We start from the raw sequence: 14,631 nt of genomic DNA on the forward strand, positions 1-14,631 counted from the left end.
TTTTTTACACGTGAAAAAATATATATTATGAAATAATAACTTACCTGAGCACACAATTCCAGCATCTTCATGATGTGGACAGTCCTCTACTCCAAATCCTCTGTGTGAGCACTGATCTATGTAGCTCTCAGTTCCAGTACACTGAACATCATCCAGCCAGGTTGGTTCACTTCCCTGACCGAAGCGGGCATTATGAGGAGCGCTGACTGCTTTACCACATCCAAGCTGTCTACACACCACCTCTGCATCCTTTAAGTTCCATGAATGATCACACACTGTTCCCCACTGGGCTTTGTGCTGGATCTCTACTCGACCGCAACAGTTACTGCGACCATTAATAAGCCTGATCGCATAATGGCCTGATATATTATGTAAAAAGAAAGAACTGGTTACTATTGACTGTTTTTATATGCTTGCTAATAAAAAAGAAAAAATATAATATAAACAATAAAGATTCTTTATGGAATAGGACAACTGAAATGCTTTTTGGGACTGCAAAATAAGTATTATATAAAACCAAATATTTTTAAAAAATGTGTTCGGTGCACATGAATGGAAGGAAGCAAGTGCAGGTAAAAGAAAGTATTCAATCAAATATGGTGAATCAAACATGAGTAATAATGTAAAGTCAGGTCACAAGCTATGGTCAGGCGAGCAGTATACAGGTTAGTCAAGAAGTCAAAATAAAGTTCATACACATGGAATCCAAATTGAAAGACTTAAATTCCAGAGTCAAAGGCTTGATATAATTAAGGGGTGAACTTACGAAAGCATATATATGTACTTCACAAAGACTTGTAGTTTCTGAACATCCTTTAAACTATACATCCAGGAAGATTGGAGACAGGTGTCTTGGGTAATTATCACTTAGGTGACTTGGAAAGAGCTTGCTAGAAAGTATAGTTCATTCTGTGCCTTACCAGAGTTGTGACAGATCCCCCCTGCCTCCCTCATCTACTGTATGAAGTTTGCTAACACCCAGGATATCTACATTTGCCTAAATTCTTCCCACTCAGTAAGGTATTGGATTATACCTTGATGTTGTCTAGACTGTAGGATTGCCTTAATTTTATAAGATGGTTGTTCCTCGATTTTCAATGGTTCTGCTGGTCATTCAATTGTTGCTGTTTTGTCTAGTCGTCCTTCCCTGATGGTCTTTCCTAGGTGGCTAGAGGTGGTAGTGCCAGCTTGGATGTTGCGTTGTCTATTCTTCTTAAAACTTTGAAGGGGCCAATGAATTTGTGATATAGCTTTTGGCATACATCTACTGCTGGTGAATTGGATGTGCTTGCATTCCATGGAAATAGAGGTAATCGATAACTGTGATTAAGACACACTTCGGTGCTGGATTGTATTAGTGAGTTCTGTGCATATTTGGTCCATAGAAAGAATCAACTTCTTTGGTTTTCTGTACAGTAGCTTCTTAGGAATCAGCCCATTCTATTCATTTATTGTTGTTAACAACTGGTTGTTGTAATTTTTTTTCTTTTTTAAATCAAGTAGAAACAACAATATAAAACAAACACACAAACAAAAAAGAAACACCATTCTATTCATTTATTGACTTGTGGGTGATGTCTGGACGTTAGGTTGACTGTGGTTCCTATTTTTTTCCATGAAGTCTTCCCAAACGTCTGACATAAATTGGGGACCACCGTCACTAAGTATTTTTTCATGGATGACAAAATTGTAAGTACTTTTGTTAAATACTTTTGTTCACCCGGAGGCTGCTTTTATTATTGCGGGGGACTTTAATCATGCCAACTTAAAGACAGTACTTCCTAAATTTAACCAGAACATTTTCTCTCACACCAGAGAAAACAAAACTTTAGACCATGTATACACAAACATGGCTGAAGCCTATAATGTGGACCCCCTCCCCCACTTGGGACAATCAGACCACCTTTCTTTGTTCCTCACCCCTTATCAACCGTGTGCAGCCATCAGTGAAGAGCATCAAAGTGTGGCCAGCGGGGTAGACCTTACACTCCAGGACAGGTTTCTACACACGGACTGAAGAATGTTTGCTACTCAGGCCACCTGTGGCTCTCACACGAACATTACAGCATAACATGAATAAACAGCTACACTTCCTCTGTTCTGAATGACATCAACACTACCACAGACAGTGTCAGAACCCAGAAGCAGATTACTATATACTCAAATCAGAAGCCATGGATGAACAAGGAGGTGCGTCTCCTACTGAAGGCACGCAACACTGCCTTCAGATCAGGCGATGCACTGGCCTACAGCACTTCCAGGGCTAATCTGAAGAGGGGCATGAAAAAGGCCAAACACTTCTACTAACTAAAGCTGGATAGAAATTGCTTGTTCCTCAGGCATTCTATTAAAATTTGTGAAGGGGAAGATTATCAATATCTTTTTTGATGTCTCACCTTTTTATGCGCACAATTCTTCGGTTAAGGATGGTGTGCTTTGATTCCTTTTCAGGAATTGGGGCTTTATAAATGCAAGAGAGCGCATCAGCTTTTGTATTTTTTTTTTATCCTGGTCTGTAGGACAAGGTGAAATTAAATTGTGTGTAAAATAGTGACCACGGCACTTAACGTGCATTCATTCTTCTGGAGATTTCATGTTTTTTGTGATCTTTCTAAACAGTGGTTGGGTGTCAGCCCTTTCTAGGCAGTGTCTCCATACTTTTATTATAACTTTAATTGCTAAAAGTTTTTTTATTTCATATGTCATAATTGCTTTCTGCTGAAATTACATTTTTTTACAGAATCTTTGTGAAAGGCCTGCTTGACTTAAAGGGTTTCAAGGGGGTTGGATGCTTTAGAATCGGTACTGTGATAAATAATATCTTTAGGCTTTAAAATGCCATATCAGCTGCCTGAGCATGCTTAGTCTTTTATTTTTGCCTTATAGAAGGCTTGTCAGAAGAGCAACAACAAAGCTGATAGTTCTAAGGCATCTTTGATACAAATTTTTAAATCCAAGAAGGTGATGTAGTTCTTTGATCGATTTGGAGGTTGCCCAGTCCTCCACTAATCTATGATGTATCCCAGAAAGGAAACTTTCTTTATGTGGAATTCACCCTTTCACCTTTGACAGTTGGTTCTCTTGTAGTTTCTCAACTTGTGTTACAAGGTTGATGTGAGAGTGATTATGAGAGGAATAAATCAAAATGTCGTCAATGTACATGATGATACATCTTCCCATGTCTCTAAGGACATCATTGATGTCAAGAACTAACCTGAGGTGACCAGAAGACTTAGCTTTAGCGGTTAGCCCTTTGTAGCGTGAATGGTAAACTCAAACGCGGAAGAACACGAGTAGGCAGGATAATCACGCTATTTAATCTAAGGACTCTCACAAATGGGGAGCAAGGGAAAGACACAATCTAACCCGTGTCCTATAAATGCACACTCAATCAGAAAGCAAGACCAATAAAGTGAGTACTCACGATTCGACTAACGATTCCGACGAGACATAGCCCAAACTCAATGACTGAGCAAGATGCTATGGTTTGTTTACTCCTTTTATACTTCCTGGTTCCGAGTGTGCATGACAATTGATTAGGGTTTGGTAAACTGCTGGGCCGTTGGACAATCTATAAGGCATGGCACAATATTCAAAGTGACCTAAGGCATTGCTAAATCCCATTTTCCACTCATCTCTATCTTTGATTCTGACTAGGTCGTATGCACTGGGTAGGTTTAATTTGGTGGAGATTGTGGCCTCTCTTAACTGTAACAGGGCAAAAGGAACAAGAGAGATACTTATATTTTCTTGTGACCTTTTTCAGTTCCCTGTAATCAATACAGAACTTGGGCATAGCCCACCCCCTTTCTTGGAAGCTGGCTTAATGAGCATATGTGGAGGGTCGGACAAGTGTCTTGTGTAATACGTACTCAGGTGACATGGAAAGAGCATGCTGAGAAGTGTAGTATGTCCTGTCTCTTACCAGAGTTATGACAAAATAAGAAAACCAGATTTTTTCAATAGTTGTTTAAAAATAAATAAAGAAAGAAATTTCAGCTAGTTTTCTGATTTCCAAATTTGGAAACAAATTAAAAATATTAAAAACAAAAATAAGCGCTCACTTTTCATTTTAGTTCATTAGACACAAGTAGCGTAACTTGGAAGTTTTTACTTGTGCAGACAAACTATAATTTTATTTTCCCTGAACAGCATAAATAATATTTAAAGAAGGCATATGTGTTAACCTTTTAATGAACTACTGTATGGTTAAACAGCAGCACTTTCTAAAGCTGGGTTAATCAGCTGCACAGGGATTTTATGGGGTGTGGCATTTAGTTACAACATAGCAGAAAGCAATCATACAAATGTCACTTTCTACAGAATAATAATCTTTAACTAAGTAACACAGTTCACAATATTTATGAACATAGACGATGTAAGAAATATTTATTTATATAATTTAAATAATATATTTGTGTTTCATTGTATTCTGTGTGCGTGAGAACAGAGTGTCTTTCTTTACCACGACACAAGCTGCACTTTCAATAAACACATTCTATAGTAGTTTATGTTAAAGGTCGTAAAACTGTGAAACGCTCGTAAATGCAGAGCTACTCCTAAATTTATGTTCTTCTTTACCTTATCTTTTAAAAGCATTCCAGACTGGATGTAAACACTCCTGCATCCACCTTTTCTTTGGTTCTTTGTGTGTGTGCATATATATACTCCTGTCTCCCACAATAAACTTTGAACGTCTCACTGAACATTGACTTCTAATATTAAAGGTTTCAAAAAAAAAATTAATACATTTTATGTAGTTCATAGAGAACAGTGGAATCTTGGATTGCGAGTAACCCTTGGTAACTTTTGGAATAGCCTTTCAGACTTTGAAATAGCCTTCCAGACAATGTTCGGAGCTCAGACACAGTCTACTAGTTTAAAAGTAGACTTAAGACACATCTCTTCAACCTGGCATACGCATAATTAATTCCAAAACCTCGCACTCCAGTATATCTAAATGCACACTCCTATTTAGTGCTACGGTAATTCTTTTCCACCTGTTCTTTCTTTCCCTACCCATCTCGAGGCATCTGGAGATTGTGCCAGCTCCATTAGGCAGGGGCCATCCTGCGTGGATCTTGAGGCATCCAGAAAAGGACCAGCTCCGGCTGGATTCTGCTTCATGATGGTTTGGATCTACACATGCTGCTCCCAGTTATCCAGACCTCCCCTCCGTCCTCTGCACCTGCTGACTCATCCCTGTGCTAAACTGGACTTCATGATAACTTTGACAACTTCTGTTATACTGAACTTCCAGCAGCCTAACACACATGGTGTCATTATAAAATTTCTGGTTCCTCTCAAGCTTGAGTCTTGATTTACGAGTACCTAGTATCATCTCGTAATATCATGTGGCATGCATGCTCTTCTTGTTTTGACGCGAGTGTCACATGATCACAACTGAGCCAATGGTTCTTCTCTCTCTCTCGTGCTGCAGAATTGTGGTTAATCGTCTCCCATGCTCGGTTTCAGTGCACGTGCGCCACTCATACAGTCAACGCGCGTGTACTGTTTACTACTTTTGTCCTTTATAGCAGTGATTCTGTTAGTGTGTGCACTCTTATCATTAGAGATGTTTCTTGTTAAAGAAGTTTTTAGATAAAAAAATGTGTGTGTGTGCAGTCCAAGGTTCCACTGTAATAAAAGTAAATCATAATATGCAATGCAGTGTAATCACATTCATTACAAGGTCAGGAGATGTCTGTACCAGAGCAAGTTACACCAGCATCTTCACCATGATTGCAGTTGTGTTTTCCAAATTCATTATGAGAGCACTGTGTGATGGTCCGTTCACTTCCACCACACTGAATATCATCCATCCATATTGGGCCACTTCCCTGACCAAAGTGGGCTTCTTGATGAGCGCTGACAGCATTACCACATCCAAGCTGTCTACACACCACCTGCGTATCATTTATGTCCCAGACATCATCACACACTGTTCCCCACTGGTTTTTATAATAGAATTCCACTCTACCAGAGCAGGAGTGAGTTCCACCACTTAGCTGTATAGCAGCATCTAAGGGGGAAAAAAATGATACATGTTAATATTAATGATTTCTCATTAATCTCATTACAATGTTGAAAAATTTAAACCATTCAACAAGTATGAATCCATTTCTATCATCCATAATACCAGGATTTGTACATAATCATTATACAACATTATTTGCAAATTTATAAAATAAATTTCATATCACATGCAATTTAGTATTTCACACACCACAGCCTTTGTTTTGAGTTTGTATTACTTAGCTTCTTTATTTATTCTATTTCTTCTCTCTCTCCTTTGTACAAAAAAATACATTATATTACAGTGGTGGCCAAAAGTTAAGACAACACCACAAATTAATATTTTAAAGTTTAGCTTGTTTAAATACAATGTGAGTGCGTATGTTTTCTAATATTGTTTATTTATTTAGGATGATAACTTTTTTTAAGTAAAATAATGCTTATGTGGAGTTCCTCATGAGTACCTCATTTTTCACTTTCAGCTCTGTTAAAGCGAAATGTCTAAAAGCTACACTGCTTTAAGCCTTGTGCAGCCGATTAAGCATGCTTCATCATCGGGTTGCACAATGTGCTTCCTTAAATAGCGGGAAAAATAAAATAAAAAAATAACAGTGAAAGCTATTTAGAGGAAGTTAAAATTCCCTGGTCATGCCACTTGCATCCACGGAAAAAAAAAACGTGTTGTATCATTTTTTGTCACGAGTGCGGGTGTATCGGGCTGAGGTTATCGCCGTGACCCTAAAAAGGGCAGGCATATACGCAGAGGGTTGTCAAAATAAAGAGTCTTTTATTCAACATAAACTAATCAGACAGAAACGAAACAAACAAAACACTGACTTTGGAAACATAACACACACAGGGGTAGCTCCAGAAACCGAACTCACACCAGGGTAACTCTAGGTCCTAACACAGGCTTGAACACACACAGGCTCTAATGCCCATCGACATTAACACATACAGGACATTGTTACACAAGCTCTATGTTGTACTCACAACACACCCTCCTATGAGCGATACACACATACTCACCTTTGAGCGACACACACGCACTCAACACACACGCTTCTATTAACAACACACACACTCGTAGAAGGCACACAGGCTTAGAGCTTTCAACTAACGACAGCCTTTAACTAACGTTTCTCTTAACAGAAAAAGAAACAGGAGTAACTGAAAACAATAAGACACTAATCACACTTCCCAATACGCACAAAACACAGGTAAACCCAACAATGTACTTAAATACATTCAACTCAAAAAAATAAGACTACAGAACCAGTTCAACATAAATAAACAAAACAAAAGCCCACTAGACAATATTAATGCTCGACCCAGTTTCCCAGAGCTAACAGCTTTTTATAAGATCTCTAATGAGCCACCTCGGCTCAGGTGAAGCTTCGTCATTACCTGACCGAGGTGCCTTCTGGGAAACTGGGTCTTCTAACAAAACTACAAACAACCACTTCCACAGTGCCCCCTAGGGGCAGTCCCTTACAATTTTGGTTTTGGGATTGGTTATTTAAGATATATTTTATATATATATATATATATATATATATATATATATATATATATATATATATATATATTTTTTTTTTTATAATAAAAGATACAATGGAACCTTGGATTACAAACATAATTAATTCCTGAAACTCGTAAGTTTGCTCGTCTTGCGGAACACTCGCAAACTGCAATATTAGCAATTCGAGGTTTCACTGTGCAATGCAATGTAAATAAAATCACATTTATAACAATGACATGGTAAATGGCATTTCTCTACCTGAGCAAGTAACACCAGCATCTTCACCATGGACACAGTTGTGTTTTCCAAACCCTCTATGTAAGCATTGTGTGATGGTGGTTTCATTTCCAGAACACTGAACATCATCTAGCCATATTGGGCCACTTCCCTGACCAAAGGTAGCATTTTTATGAGCACTGCCAGCATTACCACATCCAAGCTGTCTACACACCACATGCGCATCCTTCATGTCCCAGTCATCATCACACACTGTTCCCCACTGGTTATTATAATAGACTTCCACTCTACCAGAGCAGAAGTTACTGCCACCAACGAGTTGTAGATTAGCGCCATCTAGAAAAGAAATAAACACACACAATCCATGTTTATATTACCTAATAATAATGAATCTCATTACAATGTTTGCTAAATAACTGAAATTTAGTAAAAAACTGACTATGTGACAATAGTATTCATCTTCTGTAGCCATGTCCAAAGTCATCTCCAGACCTAACGCAGTAGAAAACTGTTGGACACTGGTGAAGAAAAAAGTACATCTGAACATCATCTTCAGGAAGTGATGTAGCAGATACCAGATTAGTAAGCCTTCGCTAAGGGTCACACTCGGTCTATGAATATGCCATTGAGTTTCGGACTCTAGCCACCTCAAGTGGTTAAAACAACAGATCTCTAGTGGACGTCTTCCAGGAGGGTTTGTCAGAGATGGCTAGAGATAAGCTTGTTTCTCAAGAGCTGCCCACCAACTATGGATCTCGTAGGCTGGATCAATTTACGCCCTGTTCGAGATGACCATCAAGGAGATCGCCTCCTGCTAGGAGATCACCCCCTTCCAAAGCTAACAAACGTGTCCCTTTCTCTAAAACAAAGTAATTGGACAGGACTCACATCTCCAAGGAGGAAGGGTGGTGCTGCCTAGAGAAGGCTTGCTTTTACTGTGGGCTTCAGGACACATGTTTAAGAACTGTCTGATAAAAAGAGGTGGCCCTCTAGTCAGACTGGGAGCACTGGAGTATGCGAATAAGGTGTCCATTCTTAACAAACATGCCTTTGATGCAAGCTCTGATTTCATGGTTTTACAACTATCTCATAGGGATGTTGTGTGGCAGCCTCTTAAAAGGCCGCATGGAGGTCGAGTGGCAAGATTGCCGATGTTGCCGACACAGTAATCAACCAAAGATTAAACAGAAATTTTAATTATACAGTGCAAAACTTATCTGGAGACATAGCACAATTCTACAGCAGTGATTTTTGTAACATTTTGGACAACAGTTTTCATACTCATTAATATAATGCAAGATACAGTAAAATACCCTGAAGTGGTACATCACAAAACTGCATACAATATGTGTCAAGGGACTAGATCTCTCTTCTTGCCCTACTGTACATGCAGAACCATTATTAAAAAATCTCATGCTAATGGTATTGTTCATTGGCTTTCAACCATTGTCCAAGTGTCCTTAAAAGTGCTGTGATAACAACAATCGCTAATGATTACACCAATCAAATGCTTTAAAATGATAGTAGTGGTGCTTTTGGTACATGGAAGTTTATTCAAATGTTGATAATCGTACCTACTTTATTGTTAATATTGACCAATTGTGCCTAATTCTTCCTAATATACCTTTAATAGCTGTAGTTTGTGGCACCTCAGGGGTTTAAGTGCTCATTAGGTTTAAGTAAAAAGAAGTGCTATTAAGGTCTGGGCAGTGTTTGAGCCCTGGATTTGGTAGAGTGAATAAAATTTATTAAAATGGAAAAATCACTTACCTGCAAACAGAGATGTTCCAAGAACACTGACTATGGAGAGAAAATAGAGATGGGACTTCATTAAACGAACGACTTAAAAGCTCAAACCGGTTTTGTTTTGTACCAATCTTATATTAAAAATATACCATATTGTTCCCTTTCAAAGGCTACACTCGATGCTGCATGAAAACGCTATGGGAACATCTCTTTTTGTGTTGCCGGTTGTGAAGCATGTGTGTGTCAAACACGCCAAATTTTGGCATATATAACCTCGGTCAGGTGACGTCATCTAATGAAACGCACCTGCAGGTTATAAATAGGAGTGAACCAGAACATTCCTCAGATCTTTTTGTCTTCAAAGGACCGAATATTGTGTTTGCATGTAATGCGTGCAAGCGAATTTAAAAGTATTGACTCACCGATATGGTGAAGTTCGTTAGGAGATCCATGCTTCCGCTCTTTCGGAGCGCGATTTTCACACCGTTGTTTCGGCGCATTCCTGGGTTAAACAGTGCAATCTGGCAGACGTGCACGAGACGGGAATCCCCCTTTCTCTTGCCGGATCAGGCACTTCTTGTGAATGGATGGGAAAGACTTACTCTCACTTCTGCAGGTATTAAGTGACCTATGCGATCGAGCGTTTGCGTTTCGTATTTGGCCGCGGAAGCAGGATTTCCCCAAGCGCTCGGAAAAAAAAAAAAGACGACAGATTGCTGTCGGGTGGCGGGGGGAGGAGCCTCGGATAAACAGCACTCTCTGTCTCTCCCTTCTTTCTTGGCAACCTTCATGACGAGTTAACACTTTCATGGAATAGCCTTATTCATCCTGTGTTTTTGCGCCATCATCTTCGAATTATTTGAATGTTGTTGATGCAAAGGCGGGGTTATATGATGATGTCCCAGTTAGAAGAGACGCTTGGGCTATCTCTCCTGGGACATCATCCTCCCTAATAAGAAGCATACACTCTCCACCAAGCCGTGTAGACTGACATCTTCCCTGGTGGGGAAGAGCTTCAGGCAGCTGATCAGGCTGGTGCTCTACTGCACACCATGGCGGTTTTGCAGGCTTACCAGGCTGACCTGCTCGAAGACTTGAGCACTGGCGAGGCTCTACAACGTCGTTCCTGGAATTACGCTGAGCCACAGACCTGTCTCTTCGTGCAACAAAGCAGACGGTCCATGCTATCGGCTGTTTATGGCTGCGATGGTGTTCCGCAGAGTTACCTGTGGCTAAATCTCACGAGAGAATCATGGATAAGGATAGTGCATTCCTCCTTGATGCCCCATCTCGCTCTCTGGCCTGTTTGGCAATGCTGGTAACGTCGCCACTAGGTTCGGGAGGCGAACTCATATGAACAAGCCTTCGGGAAAGTCCTTCCCCGCCATGCTCAAGGGTCGGGACTGTCGGCCACCCAGCCCCGACCGGGTCTGACTCTTGCGAGTCGCTAAGCGCAGGAATAGAGCGTTATGAGCCGGACACCCCCTCGTAAGACTGGGGTGCGGCGCGACACGCTTTGCAATCAGCCTCGAGCTGAAATGAGAGCTACAGGATCCAGTTCTCACAGCACCTTTCGCGTTTCAACGGCGTGGTCTCCACTTCTGTCAAACCAGAAAGGGCGCATCTGCTGACTCTGGAGTTACAAGACGTTCCTGGGAATAGGGGCCATAGAACATGTTCCCCTACCAGGCAGAGAGTCAGGCTACTACAGTCGTTTTTTTTCTTGGTTCCCAAAAGGAACGGGGGGGGCTGCGTCCGATTTTGTATCTTCGCGGGCTGAACGGCTATCCAAAATAAGACAGGTTCAAAATGTTGACTGTCAAAGTGATTGCTCTTAATCCAACCAAGGGATTGATTGTGACAATCGATCTGAAGGACGCATATATTTTACACGGAAAAATTGCCACAACACAGGAAGTTCCTGATGTACGCTTTCCAGTATCAGGTCCTTCCATTTGGTCTAGCTAACCCGCACATTAGACGACTAGCTATGCTGGTTCAGTCTCAGGAGCTAGCGCTTTGACATCGGGATGTCGTCCTAGTTCATCTCTGTTCCTGGATTGAGACTCAACGCCATAAAAGTGTTCCCTTTCCTGCTCAGAACACAACATTTTGGGTGTCACCTAGGATGCGATTGCAATGCGGGCACAGGGGTCTCCTGCGCGTGTCAAATCCATTCCAACACCCTGAAGGAAACCAAGCTAGGCCAGAAAGTGACTGTTCATCACTTTCAGATATTTTTAGGTCTCATGGCAGCTGTGTCCACGGTAAAACCTTTGGGCCTCTGCACATGAGATTGTTTCAGTTGTGGCTAAAAGTAAGGGAGTTGTACTCAGGGGCAATCCCCAGAGGCAAATAAGGGTTACGCGCCAAGGGTTTCGTACCCTTTCTATGTGGTTCAAATCCCGGTTTTTAACTTTGGGTCCCAATCTACGTGCATCTTTTTAACGTTTTTTTTTTTTTCTACACTAGACGTTTTCCCTCACGGGCTGGGTTGCGGTCTTAAATGACCGTCCAGCCCAAAGGGAGGTGGAAAGGCCATCTTCTTGCGTGGCACATCAATTGCCCCAAATGATGGATTTATTTTGCCCTGAAACACCTCCTCCAGCAGTTGAGGCTACCATGTCCTAGTGCGGGTGGACAACACTACAGTAGTCTCGTACATAATCGCCAGGGCAGATTGTGTCGCGCCGCTTGAATAGCTAGCGCACCAGGTTCCCCTTGGGGGCACAGGACAAGTTTCTTTCCCGCAGGGCAAAGTACATTATAGCTAAAAGCCAGGGGATTATTCAAGGGCCAATCCCCAGAGGCAAATATGGGTTAAGCGCCAGGTGGCTTCATACCCTTTCTATGTGGTTCAGACCCCAGTTTCTGACTTTCTCACTGTCTCACTCTACGGCCGTCCTTTTGTCGTCACAGATGCTACAGACAGACGCTTCCCTCACGGGCTGGAGTGCGTTCTTAGATGGCCGTCCAGCCCAAGGGAGCTGGGGAGGCCACCTTCTCACATGGCACATCAATTGCCGAACTGATGGCTTTATTTTGGGCCTAAAACACCTCCTCCAGCAGTTGAGAGGCTACCATGCCAAAGTGCAAGTGGACGACACTAGGGTAGTCTCGTACATAATCGCCGGGGCAAACTGTGCTCGCGCCGCTTGAATGAGCTAGCGCACCAGTTCTGCTTTGGGCACAGGGCGAGTCCCTGTCCCTCAGGGCGATGTACATTTTGGCCCATTTTGGCTGGAGTTCGGCAAGAAGTTACTTGGGCTTATGCCCTAGTACCCTCGGAATGTACGTAGCCGCTATTTTGGCTTGTCATGTTCTGACGGATGGGGACTGGCTGACACCCCTCCCTAACCACTAGAGTCAGCGCCTGTCTGGCTTCAGACCATTAAAATAGTTTTTCTCATAATCACTTTTGGAGATCTGCAGGCTTCCCTTCCTGCCTAGACTTTGCCCCTGGGCTAGTCAGAGCTATTCAGCATCCTCACCCAAAACTATTTTCATTCTTGACCATGCACCCAGTTTCCTCAAAGCCTTCTGTCCTTCGCCTTTTACAGCTCCAGAGCAGAATAGGTTTCACCTACTATCTTCAGTACGCACTCTTCAGATTTACGTCCACCGCACTAGCTAGTGGCGTACGTCAGAGCAGCCTTTTTCATCACATCAGGGAAAGATGCTATTGCCCTAGCCTACGAGGCGCGTGGTCTCACTTCGCCTTGAGGAATCAGGGCTCATCCAACCAGGGGGATCGCCTTATCTATTGCGCTGGCAAGAGGGTTCCCCCTGCAGCAAGTGTGTCATGCGGCAGGTTGGTCCTTTCCGCACACATTTGTGAGATTCTATAGTCTGGATGTTCATGCTACTCCGGGCTCACAGGTCCTCGACTCAGCCTCCCAGAAATTGTTCTGAGACTTCTCGGCCTTTGTACGCACACGCTTCACAACCTTGGGGTCCAGACACTTGCAGTGCGGCGGCGTTGGTATTCTCGTTCCCATAGCGTTTTCATGCAGCATCGATTATAGCCTTTGAAAGGGAATGTGTCGGGTTGCTTTGCTGTAACCCTGTTCCCTAAAAAGGCTGAAACGAGATGCTGCGCTCCAATTCCGCACTGCCTACGTGACTGGACGTCCTTTTCAGACAAAATTGATCTGAGGAATGTTCCGGTTCACTCCTATTTATAACCTGCAGGTGCGCTTCATCAGATGACGTCACCACATGCCAAAAAGATGTTCCCATAGCGTTTTCACGCAGCATCTTGTTCCCGCCTTTTCAGGGAACAGGGTTACAGCAAAGTAACCCTAGACATTCTAGCAGCACAGTCACAATCTGAAACTATAGTGTTTCTTTAAAATTAGCTGTGTCTAGGTTTGATAGCCTAGACTTGATCTTTTCATGCTTTTAAGAACAGTGATAAAAAAGTAGGGATATTTATGCACCTAAAACAAACTTTTGACACAATAAATCATGAAATAATAATAAATAAACAAGAAATATATGGGATGGGTTGTATTGGACTGGGTTAGAGATTATTTAACTAACAGGCAACAGTTTGTGAAGATGGGAGAAATTTGTGTTATTTGCTGACGACACAAACATTTGGGCTACTGGTAAATATCTACAGGAGCTTTTGGACCTGATCATTTTAGAAAAAAAAAAAATGGTTAGACAAAACCAAGTAAACTTTAATCTAGATAAGGCAAAATGTATGGTTTTTAAAAAAATGCAGAAATCATAGTTAAATACAGGTACAAATAGAGGGTGTCGATATAAACCGAGTCTATGAAACAAAGTTCTTGGGTGTGATAATAGATGACAGAATCTGCTGGAAATCTCATGCCCAGAATAAAAGTATTTTTATTCTGGTCAAAGTAAATCACTTTTTGAAGTCACTCCACACACTGTATTGCTCACTGATTTGTCTTACTTAAATTACTGTGTTGAGAACTGGGGGAACACATACGAAAGCTCACTACAACCTTTGTTTATACTCCAAAAAAGAGCCATGAGAATTGTTTATAAGTTAGGATTTCATGACCACATTAACTCCCTCATTCTTCAACCTTGTGGGATTCAGAACTGCATTAGCTATATACAAAGCTAGGAATAAT

General features: G+C 41.6%; 1 protein-coding gene across 1 annotated transcript in view; it reads right to left on the bottom strand.

Moving 5' to 3' along the window:
* Nucleotides 1–6,982: 6,982 nt before the first annotated feature.
* LOC128544926 (deleted in malignant brain tumors 1 protein-like) overlaps nucleotides 6,983–14,631 on the bottom strand; it is a 55,237-nt gene continuing 47,588 nt past the window's right edge. The window contains exons 5-6 of the mRNA XM_053515239.1: nucleotides 7,796–8,110; nucleotides 6,983–7,044 (exon numbers count right to left, since the gene is read on the bottom strand). Coding sequence (XP_053371214.1) covers nucleotides 6,983–7,044; nucleotides 7,796–8,110 — 377 coding nt within the window. The remainder of the gene's footprint in view (nucleotides 7,045–7,795; nucleotides 8,111–14,631) is intronic.

The sequence above is a fragment of the Clarias gariepinus genome, chromosome 16 (genome assembly GCF_024256425.1).
Source record: "Clarias gariepinus isolate MV-2021 ecotype Netherlands chromosome 16, CGAR_prim_01v2, whole genome shotgun sequence".
In the NCBI taxonomy this organism is placed as follows: Eukaryota; Metazoa; Chordata; class Actinopteri; order Siluriformes; family Clariidae; genus Clarias; species Clarias gariepinus.